The sequence below is a fragment of the Cyrtonyx montezumae genome, unplaced genomic scaffold (assembly GCF_038088225.1).
Source record: "Cyrtonyx montezumae isolate F1298 unplaced genomic scaffold, pur_monq_1.0 scaffold_8, whole genome shotgun sequence".
Lineage (NCBI taxonomy): Eukaryota > Metazoa > Chordata > Aves > Galliformes > Odontophoridae > Cyrtonyx > Cyrtonyx montezumae.
This window is the reverse complement of record NW_027072089.1, coordinates 21,509,928-21,521,273: the sequence shown is the minus strand read 5'-3', so window position 1 is coordinate 21,521,273 and position 11,346 is coordinate 21,509,928. Positions and strand designations below refer to the sequence as shown.

The following is an 11,346-nucleotide window of genomic DNA, read 5'->3' as shown; positions in this document are numbered from 1 at the left end:
AGCTTTTCTTAGAGTATTTATTAACAGCACAATACATGCTGCTTTCCCTCTCACCTCCAAGTCTCAGCACCTATACCTACTGTATTTTGGGCATCTTCTCTGTCTTGCTGCAATTTCTTCAAATTAGTATTGTTTTTTGTCCTTTGTAATCTAGTCAGTATTTTGGTTGTTTATTCTGCCAACTCCCAGTCCTGTCTAAACCACTCTTCAAACTGCTCGGGGACTACAGCCAAAATAGTGAAAAGAATTATTCTGGCATTGTTTCTGGATTTCTCTTTCATCTTTCTTCAGAGGTGGCTATTTTTTTCCTTCCTGATTGTTTCTTTCATGCAGCCCCTGATTGAATTGATTCCATGCAGCCATATAGCAAACACACAATAAGAATTACAGCACGTGGTGTTTACAAGCTGGTGTGCATCTTCAATGAATCAGCATAACTATTTCTGTAGGGGTTTAAGGTTTAATGCAAATCAGTAATCCTCGATTGGCCAATCTGTTTGTGTAGAGGTGATTGTTCTGACTATGCCTGCAATTCTGTGATTATGTGTTATGTTGTTTTAGGTATCTTGCCCACAACCGTCCTGGGTCACGTCCTTGCCCCTGATGAGGATGACTGGGATAGTAAAATCTACCAATTTGAAGGAAAAACATCAAGGTATTTAGAGAGAAAAATGGAAGTGGTGTGAAATGTATGGAAAACTTACCCACACATAAAAACACTGAATGTATTTAAACTATCTTTATTTGAAAACAAGCGTGCAAAAGCATGTTGTTGGTTAGATTCCTCTCCAGAATTCCTTCTTAGTGTGAGACAGCAGTAAATAATGCTGTGTGCCAAAGTGATCGTTTTCTGTTGCCTGCTTGGGTGCCTTGTCCACAGAGACAGTGTTCCGAAATTCCCATTCATAGTCATATCCATAACCAGTATCAGTGAGCCACTATAGAAAAACTACCCACTGCCTTCCAACATCTTTCCTCCAGGTTCCTGGAGTTTGGTGTCTCAGTGTCACCACTGTTTTTAAGGGCTCATGTGGTGTCAGATGTGTTCACACCAAAGTTGCAAGCAGAGCTGGGTTGTACATGTGCTACTGGGGGGGGCTGTTTCACTCTTGATGAATGTACCTAAATTAGGAATTCACCCTGTTTCCAAAGGTATGGCTACAGTGGCCTCAGTCTTCCTAAACAGTTTTCTATGGCACAGAAGGAGGAAGAAGCCTTCTCAGTGTACTGCTGGAGGATCAGTGTTCTGCCCTGTCCCTTCATGAGGGAACTCATCTGCCATCTTTGGTAGCTTTCCCAAAATAAAGTGCATCAGAGGAACCATCAGTAATAATAATTACTTCTTGGCTTTTTAACTTCTCATAGCTTGTTCCTTGGCTTAACTCTTATTGCAGGTACTTTATCCTTAATGATAACTCAGGTTTGCTAACTATTAAAGAAGGAACCCCACAAGGAACATACAGCATAAGGGTTAGAGTCATCGATGGTGTTTGGCCAGATGTCATCTCAACTGTAAAGGTTATAGTGAAAGAAATCAAAGATGATGCCCTCCATAATGCTGGTTCTTTACAAATCAGAGGTAAGCAAGTTGATGAAATACATTAGGATCATAATGCTGAAATTTACCTCTTCAACGTTGCTGTCACGTTCCCTAGAATTTTAATGCTCTTTAATGTGTGATAGGAGTTAGTAGCTTGCTAAATTAGGGTTTGAAAATGCGTCTGCATTTGCATGGTTTTCTGACAGGTCCTTACTGCATGTAAAAAAAATCTCTGGAGAAGAATCAGCCAGAAGTGCTTGTCTGATGCAGAAAACAAAGATACAAGATTTCTACACCGACTTTTCGACAAAACAGCAATTTATGTTTCAGAAAAAAAAAGTCCTTTTTTGAACAACTGCCCGCCCAAAATTCAGCAAATTGTTTCAATCTTTGTGAAAAAGTAAAATAGTCTTAACCATGTTTCTGATTTAAAAGAATGAAAAAAAGAAAAGAAAGAAACAAATAAGATTCAGAAAGCTTCAGAACACAAATTCTGAGCAGAAGCCAGCATAAAAAATTTCAGAGCCTAAAAGTGAAAACAGTCATGAATTTGAATTCATGTTCTGCAGCCTTAATATTTGCTCTGTGGTGGTCTTGACTTTTATTGCTACAGCAGTTATGAGGTGTATGTTTGTTTAAATTTTGTTACAGATATCACCCCAGAGGAGTTCATATCCCAATTTCCTGACAAAGAGAGTAAATACAACCAGCTGAAGAAGCTGCTCTCAGAAATCATATCAGTCCAGCTGGAAAATGTTCATATTTTCAGTGTACTAAAGTCAAGTCAAACACAAGGGGTTGATGTTTGGTTTGTAGTTTATGGCCCACCTTATTATAAAGCAGAAAAACTTAATGGCAATGTAGCAGCCTCAAAAGCGTGGGTAAGTATGTGTAAGTACATAAGAAACCACAGCATCTTCTCATTGTATCTGTTCAGATAATGTCCACTGCCTAGTGAATATGCATATTTAGAAGGACTGAGGGAGATATGTTTGTGAAAAAAAAACGATAATTTTAATCAACAAAGTCAAATTGTCCTGTAGCATTTACTTAAAAGTTTCAAATAGGAAAGTTTTAAAATCCAGCCTATAAATACATATTGAGTCACAGTGATCTAATTTTTAGGAATGTGAACATGTTTTTCCTGTTGAAAAGACTGTAAAACTCTGACAGAACGATGTTGTTTGGCTATTATCTTTCTATGTGATGCCTTAATGTTTCAGTTTATTTTCTCTTAAACAGAAATGTTCTGTAGCTGAAGTTCACAAATCTGTGATCACCTAGCAGTTCCAGCTGTCTGAGTTAAGAGGGGATAGCAGTAAAATAACTGTTATCCGGTGGAGAAACAAGTTGGACGTATGCACTGAAAATATAATAAATGTTGTGCCCATCCTTAAAAAAAAAGAAAAAGTGGTCTTGCTAAGATCTAAATGACTCTTTGTGAGAAGAGTGTAAGCAGTGCTGCAATAATAACTCACTGTTGCCAGAAAAGGTTTGCCAAAGCTAGTTCACCCTTCCCAGTATTAAGATGCAAGTCCAAATTAAAAGTACATCTCAGATTCTATGTAAATAATCCATCAGAACTACAAGTGAATAAAACTTATTCACTTAACTTATGAAGACCATGACAAGACTTTTGTCTTCCGAATGCTTGCTCACTCTATAATTGACTTCCACCAAGGCTTTTGCCTTAACAGATACCAGGCTGAGCTACCTTTGTCTGCATAGACTGAGGTAGATGTTGTAAGGAAATGGCACAACAATCAGTTCTGAGAACAAATAAAACTTAGACTTTTCGTGACTGTCATTTTTCAACTTCCTCTTGTGGAAAAGCTAGATGAATATAACTAATTGTTCTCCACAGCTGGAAAACATCTTGGATATAAATATCACCCAGATTGGCATTGATGAATGTGTGACTGCAAACTGCACTCATAGCAGCGGATGCATCAGCAAGTATGAGCACAGTCATGTGCCAACGATAACCACAGCTGGCAGCATTTCACTGGTGTCTGTGACAGTCCTGAGCAGTGCCCTATGTAGCTGTGCAGCTCGGGAGAGTCCTCACCTCTCCTGCTCCTCTTACCAGACAAACCCATGTCTGAATGGTGGCACGTGTGTGGACAGTGATTTGGGCTACAGGTTGGTAGAGCTTTGCCTGGGGTGCAAGCAGGGTGCTTCTGCTTTGGTCTGTAAGGAGGAGGACAGGCAGCTTGCGGGATGTATGTCATCGCATGTCACCTCACTGTGACAGGTCTGAGTTCTGTTGTACTTCACACAGGTCCTGCAAACAGACCTCTGTTTTCTAGTAGGTATGTAGGTTTGTCATAGTCTCCAGGAAACTCTTGGGAATTTTGCAGGCAGTCATGGTTCCTTTAATGTCCCACTGTGAGATGTTCTTGTTTTGTGCACCCTACTTCAGTGTTATTAAACACTTCAATCATGTTAAGTTACTTAGTAACCTCTTCCCATGTCATTCTGCTCTCATGAGGTAAGAATAAACTATGGGGTGCAGAAACCGAGAAACATGAGTCAGCTGTTCTCCCTGCCTGACATCTTTTCCATTTGCTGTCACTCCTTTGGTTTCCCTTACAGTTTTTGTAACTACATGCCATGATTACTCTCAATAGAAACCCCAGAGTATTAAGGAAAGAGGGGGGCGGGCTGAAGAGATTAAAGATTTTCATGTGCTTCGTATATTAGACATTCACAGAATTATCCTTGCATAGACCTAATAGGATATAGAACTGAAGCTAAATTTTGTTTGTGCGAGCCAGTAAATGGGGCTCATTTTATAAAGGAAGCTTTCCTAGTGCTTGTTTAACTCTTGCTATGTCCAAGGCAACAGAAGCTCCTGTGTTCAGTCCTGTGGTGGGATGAGCCCTTAGAGAGTTCAGCTTAGATGGTGGATGTTTCTCTTATTTTTAATAGATGCAGGTGTTCTGCTAATTTCCATGGACCAGACTGCCAGCAAACAAAGCACAGCTTTAAGGGCGATGGCTATGCCTGGTTCCCTCCTCTTAAGCCTTGCTTTGAGAGTCGCATCTCCTTGGAGTTCATCACTGAAGTCGCTGATGGCCTTCTGTTGTACCAGGGACCAGTAGCACGAGGGCAGCCTGGACAGCTGGAAGATTTCATTGCGTTGGGTTAGCACCTTCATGAGTTTGAATTTTGGGTAGTCCTGTGTGAAGCTGGGAACTGGACTCTGTGATCCCTGTGTGTCTGTTCCAACTCAGAATGTTCTGTGATTCTACAAATTCGCCACCATGCCCAGCAGTTTGTGTCCTATCACTGTATCAGAAGTTGGACCTTTTAAAACTGAATTCCCTCCACTGACTGAAGAACTCCTGAAAACTAAAATCTAAGTGTAACTGAGCTCAGCTGGGTATGTGTGGGAACATGGGTGCTTATCCAGTAACAGTGTTTTCTCTGCAGAGCTGTCCGGAGGTATCCCAACACTGACTGTGAGCCATAGCTCTGGTGAGCTTTTCCTCCAGCTGTCCAATAAAGTTAACGTCGCAGATCGCCGCTGGCACAATCTAAAAATCAAAAGTGATGGAAAGGCAAGTGTAAATATAGGCAATCCTGATGAAGCACTAATTTATGTATCTAGTTATCCCTTAAGAAGCCTTTTTTACTTCTGTAGAGGTCTTTCATCAATCCTTCCATCACTGCAATGCCAAGAACTGATGTTTGTAAGCTCAGCAATCCCCTTAGTCAGTCAATCAGAACAAGATCTTGAAAAGACCAGTTTAGTTTTAATGATCCTATCTATTGCTTAGAACTCAGAGCTGTGATAGTCCAGAGGGCAGGATGCTTTCTGGGATGATGGACTGAAGTATCCTTTATTTCTCAAAGTGAGAAACCTTGCCCCACCAGATGAGTGTAGAGATGCACACAAAGGAGATATATATGCTTTTATATAAGGGTATGTAATTTATTCTTGCTGATATAACTCTGGTGAAGGCATCTGCTGGGTTGCCCCTTCCTCTCCACCATAAGACAGGACTGCAAGCATGTTGGGCTCTGAGTCAGCTTGTCTCTTCAGGTTCTGATTTGGCAGTGAACTCCAAGAAAATCCTGTCCTTTCCTGGCCATGTCAGTGACTTAGCCTGCTCTTGATGGTCAAGATTTTCTTTTTTGTGTCTCCTTAGGTATATATACCACGTTCAATAACCTTCCAGATTAGCATGTGGAAGTGTTGCGCTGGGGAAGATTTAGATTAGATTTGAGGAAACATTTTTTCTCTGAGTGGTCAGGCACTGGAATGGCCTGCCTAGGAAGGTGGTTGAGGCACCATCCCTAGTGCTGTTCAAGAAGCGTTTAGATGAGGTGCTAAGGGATTTGATTTAGTAGTTCAGTGGGAAGGGATGGTGATCGGAGGATGGTTGGACTAGATGATCTTGTAGGTCCTTTCCAACCTAATAAACCTATGAACCTATGTTTGATTGTTCTAGTAAAGTTTCCTATACTTTTATCACTAGGTAATATCCTTCCTTCTTATAAGTGAAAAAAAAGTGTAATTAAAATGTATGCATGTCTCCAGATGCATCTGTTTTAAATCATTATTTTCTTCAGAAAGTGAAGCTGATTCTTGACCACTGCATAAATGGCTCAGTTAGAGACAGTGGCAGTGTTGTTAGGAAGATGTCTCAAGTGGATCTGTCCTCCTGTGAAGCCTCTGAAGAGACAATGGGAACTTGGAGGTAAAAACTAATAATAATAATCCCTGAGCTGGAAACTTAATTAGAAGGGCTAAGGAAAAAGAAGGCAGAGAAAGGGGAAAAAAATCAGCCAAATTGTCTTCTTTCTTTTCACTAATTCTTTCTTTCCCCTATCTTCCCCCCAGCATGGGCAGGATCTTCAGTGGTCACCAGCCCCTACAGCTCGGTGGAGTTAAGAAGATTTTGCCTTACCATAACTCACAAAGGCACTTCAGGGGGTTTGTTGGCTGCATACGCAATGTCGTTGTTGACACTAAGGTAGAGCTACTAAGGCCAGTCTTGGGTCTGTCACTGTCCACTGTAGGTACTTGGTGCGACGCTTCTCTTTGTCCTTTCCTAGGTTTATGACTTAGAGCACCCCGCAGAGTCCCTGAACAGCTCTCCAGGATGCATTCTCACAGATGAAATGTGTCAGAGCACTGGGGTGGTCTCTTGTGGTGTCCATGGCAGGTGTGTTGGTGGCTGGGACTTCTTTCACTGTGACTGTGCCCCAGGATATGCTGGACCAGCATGTGACAAAGGTACTGCAAGTTCTAGGGAGAAATTCACGGTAGGGATCAGTGGGAACAAGGTGAAATACACTGCTCTGAATTTGCCTTTGCTTTGAACTTAGGATCTTAATTAGACCGTGCTGTATTCTGGGAGTGTTTTAGATCTGCAGTGAAATAAATCTTGTTGAATAAAGGTAGTGACGCAGATGAGGGTCTTGATGAGGCCTGCTTTACTTTGTGGAAGAGGCAAATGGTCAAATGCATTGTTTTGCCTTTTTCATCACATGGCATCTTATTTCTCAGTGACTAAAGATGAAAAAAAATTGCATTGTGCATTCTTCCTCTGACCATACTGATCAAAAATTTATTTTAATGAATGTGGTGCTGTTTGTCATTCTGCAGTGGTCTTAAGAGTGATTAGGAGCCAGATTGGAATGTTCTCTTTGTGAAACCTGGGGACACAACCCTCAAGTCCTCAGGCCCAATTTTCTATCCATAAAAAAGGGATAATTGCACTTTCTTCTGCCACTGGAATGAATTGAAGGTTGTGTAATGCCGTTAGACCGCAGCAATGGGTTCGTGTAGGGACATAAAATGAGGACAGCTCCAGCAAATGTGTTATCCTGTGCAAAATCAGCATGAAATGTGCATCAGAGAACAAAAGCATGCAAGGGGTGATAATGAAAACCTCAGAGGCATTGTAAGAAAGTACAAAGTTTTAGCAACATTCAAAACTCTAAAAAATGAAGTCTTTAATGTGTGAAGTGCTCCTAATTGCTGTTAGCCATGTTCAGGGCCCATATGCATGAATTGGCTCTGACTTCCTCATCTTAATACCTTCATCAGCCAATGCTTGGAAACAGAAACCAGACATGAGTTATAGGTGTTTGTTGGGACTACCTGCCATGTGCCTGCCTCCTGTCTCTAGGTACAAGATAGGAACCACAAGTTCCTACAAGATAGGAACTACCTAACCAAAGTTAGCTGTAGCAGCCTCTATCAGTACCAGTGCCCTACAACATGTGGGGCTTTGTGTGATGTTGGAGGGGAGGTAGCCCTCTCAGCACCTTAACCTGAATGAAAGGCACTGATCAGTTGGAAAGGAGTACATGATAGGTAACAATAAATCATTGTGTTGAGATTAATATATGACTGGTGTACTGTACATACCTTTTAGTGTAATGTTCTTACTTTTCCACCCTGCATGAAGAATAATAACACCCTGCAATCATTCCTTTCTTCCTTTCTCCACCTCCCACACAAGACTTAAAAAGTGACATTAAATGACTCAGTGGAAGCTTATCTGGTGTGACGAGGACTGGAGTCACAATTGGCAGCATATTCTAGGCCTGGAACTTCATTGTTTAGTGTTTATAATGATCATGTAAGTGATCAGTATAGTTCAGTTGTTTGTATTAATGTTTTGCAGACATATGATACTAGTTTATAAACAGCTGCCTAGATTTAGTTCTCATTCTGTTTTGCATTATCTTGAGATGCTGATTCAGAAGCCCAACTGCATATTTGGTACAGCTGTATTGGTTTCTTCTTCTCACCATTGTGGGAGAAACCAAGTGCAGAGGAAGTAGTTGTTTAAAACCCACAAGTCATATCCTGATGCGTTGGGAAATCTCCATTTGGTTCTGGTTTCTTCTAACATATTGAGCTAACACTGAGCTAGACAAAAGCAAAGGGTTATTGAGCTCAGTGTACGAGTGACTGGGCAGAATGCATGGTGTGTGATAGGTAGAATGTCTGATTGTCCCTTTCCTGCCTGAACATTTCTATTCTCGGTTTGTTCTTTTTTTTCTTAATTCTCTTAATTAAGGGAGATACAAGCATATGCAAATTTAATTGTTTGGAACGTGGGAGTGCTTTCCAGAATGCTTCATTACTTTGTTAATGTTTCTTAAGAACTGAAATTCTGATGTTCAGAACTGGTTAATTCTTGAGTTCTGAAAGAGCAGCAGTTTCTGAGATTTTGCTTTGGTGTATGTTGTGAATAGTTCTTCCAGAATGGGCTTTTGGAAGGGACAGCTGGATCCATTATGAGCCAAAGAATAGCCTCAGCACTCTCAGCACTCGGATACAGCTGATGGTGCGCACCCGCATCTCCCGCAGCACACTGCTCAGCTTGGCCTCTGCAGATGGGAGCAGCTTCATCCGGTTGGAGGTGGGTGCTTTAGAGCCCTTCTGCTTCAGTCCTCCTAATTTCTATTAGGGTATGGCAACAGGAGGAAAAGATGGAGTTTCTGATTAAGAGCATCTATTTTTAATGTAATAAATTTCAAGAACTGTCCACATGAGGGCAACCACTCTCATTTTTGTTGTCCTCAGGAATGAAGTACAGTCAGAACACTGCTGAGACAATATAGGAACATCCTCTTATAGCATAAACTTCAGTTGCTCCTCTGCCTGAGCAAGGTACAGGCGACCGCATGTGCTACATGCAAATGGAGAATATTGTTCTTTCATGTTTGCCTCCTCCCTTTGCTTCTACCTGTCTCTGGCTATAAAACTTCTCTTTGTTAAAAAAATAATAATAATAATAAAAAAAGCTGTCTGGATTGTTAATCAGATGAGGGCTAATTATTCCAGTTGTAGTTAGAGGGTCAGGTGGGAAGAGTTAGAGATAGACATGGTCAGAGAGAAGACTGATAGAAAAGTTCATTTGAGTTAGAAGAGGGAGTAGCCTGCAAAGTAAAAAGCTGATAACTCCTGACTCTGAAGTTTTCTTGTAGTAATTTTTATCTGGGAATAAAGCACTATTTCACGCCCTTAAGAACAAGAATGCCATTTCAATTTTAAAAACTCTGGTCTATTTTTTGAAGTGGGACAGTGCAATAACACTCAGAAGTGGACATCTGTTATTAAAGGTCTTGTCTTTTAGGTGGATGAGGGCTACTTCTGTGTTAACTTCAGCTTGGGGGACAAAAGTCACACCCTGAGAATGAAGACGTTACGTATAAATAATGGCCAGTGGGTCCTGCTGACCATGGAGCGCTACAACAACGAGTTTACTCTGCGTGTCAACAGTGGTGGTGGGGATCAAGAAGTGACATCTGTCTTGGGCACAACTAGGTGGTTTGAAATGGATTGGGCAAGTGTTGTGCTAGGAAACCGCCTTCCCAGTCATTCAGAGAGTGATTTTCAAGGTAAGTGATGTCAAAAGGAGGGAATTCCAGCCTAAAGGTGGCATCTTTGAGTGTACTGGAGGTTTGAAAGCCAAGTAAGAATTCCCATATAGACTGCTATGGTCATGAAATCCCTCCTCCTGTACTAGAGAGAAGTCAGAGCTAAGGTTCACCTTTCTGTTTGCCACTGTATTCAGTCCTACTGAAGATGTGAAAGTTTCTGTAAATATTTAAAAAAGAAAGCACTTCACATTTTCATTTCCCATGGCAGAGGTCACAAGTAGGGAATGTACTGATAGGAAGAGAAAGATCTGGGAGGCAACCTGTGGTGCTCTCTCCATTTCCTGAGGTGGAGGTGTTGGGACTTTGAGACCATGCCTTGCAGAAGACACCTTTTTCCATTATGTTACTTCTGATTCAGCCCTTTTTTAACTCAATTAATGCAGTGGAGCTGGTCTGGTCCATAGCACAGCTCAGCTAAATCATTGCCATGGTACAACCAAGCTGTTGTGGAGGAAGTATTGTCAATCTGGAGATCGGCCGGGACACATAGGTACATTTCCTGTAGCTCTTCTAGAACAAAACAAAGAAGTGGTGTCAGGATTTTTATAAATATTAAATATTTCTACAGTTCAGCATACATGTTGGGGCCAAGGCTTCAGGTGGGGAACTGGATAACTCAGTGTACTTCTCTGCACACCTCTGCTTTGCTGCAGGTTGTTTGCGTGATGTCCAGCTCAATGGCCAGCCACTACTTGTGGAAGGCAGAAGCACAGAGTTTGGCTTCGTTCTGAGGCGGCAGGGTGTCACAATGGGATGCCATTCCAGTGCCTGCAGCAGCCATCCCTGTTACAGCCCTTTCCTTTGTGTTGATCTCTGGAGAAAATATGAATGCCGGTATATTAAGCTTTCTTCTCATGCAGGGTTGATTGGGAAGCTCTTTTTTTCCACCTTTGGTTAGGCAAAGTGCTTTCAACAGCAGAACTCCCTGCTGCTTCTGGCCAGAGGGGAGTAACCTGAAGACAAATCCTGTTTTCCATCTCATCTCCTGTCACGGGCCAAACTTGCCTTTTCTGGTATCAAGTCTGGTATCAAACCTACTTATTCCACCACTATTTTTCCCCATAATAATAGGATCACACACCAGAGATATGAAATGCCGTTTGATGAAAGCTAGATTGTTCTCTGCTAGTCTGTGTGAAAAATATACATTTTTAATGCAGAGTATGTATATATTGTGTGTAGATATATGTACAACATATATAGAGAATATATCATATATATTCTGTAAAGAAGTTGGAATTGGTCATACTTTGTAGGAAACTGTCAAAAAACTGAGTTCTAAAATTGGATGCCAAGGATCAGAATCAAAGCCCATGCACTTAGTTCCTTAGAGAACAGCCAGTCCAATCAAAATACAGGCATTTATGTTCCAAAATGAAACAAACATACATGCA

The 11,346-nt window shown here is 41.3% G+C and overlaps 1 protein-coding gene across 1 annotated transcript in view; it reads left to right on the top strand.

Moving 5' to 3' along the window:
- LOC136059416 (neural-cadherin-like) overlaps nucleotides 1-11,346 on the top strand; it is a 33,673-nt gene that overhangs the window by 19,265 nt on the left and 3,062 nt on the right. Inside the window, exons 18-29 of the mRNA XM_065753594.1 lie at nucleotides 562-655; nucleotides 1,395-1,579; nucleotides 2,192-2,421; nucleotides 3,405-3,682; nucleotides 4,472-4,686; nucleotides 4,976-5,103; nucleotides 6,119-6,246; nucleotides 6,390-6,522; nucleotides 6,605-6,785; nucleotides 8,762-8,928; nucleotides 9,646-9,910; nucleotides 10,606-10,786. Coding sequence (XP_065609666.1) covers nucleotides 562-655; nucleotides 1,395-1,579; nucleotides 2,192-2,421; nucleotides 3,405-3,682; nucleotides 4,472-4,686; nucleotides 4,976-5,103; nucleotides 6,119-6,246; nucleotides 6,390-6,522; nucleotides 6,605-6,785; nucleotides 8,762-8,928; nucleotides 9,646-9,910; nucleotides 10,606-10,786 — 2,185 coding nt within the window. The remainder of the gene's footprint in view (nucleotides 1-561; nucleotides 656-1,394; nucleotides 1,580-2,191; nucleotides 2,422-3,404; nucleotides 3,683-4,471; nucleotides 4,687-4,975; nucleotides 5,104-6,118; nucleotides 6,247-6,389; nucleotides 6,523-6,604; nucleotides 6,786-8,761; nucleotides 8,929-9,645; nucleotides 9,911-10,605; nucleotides 10,787-11,346) is intronic.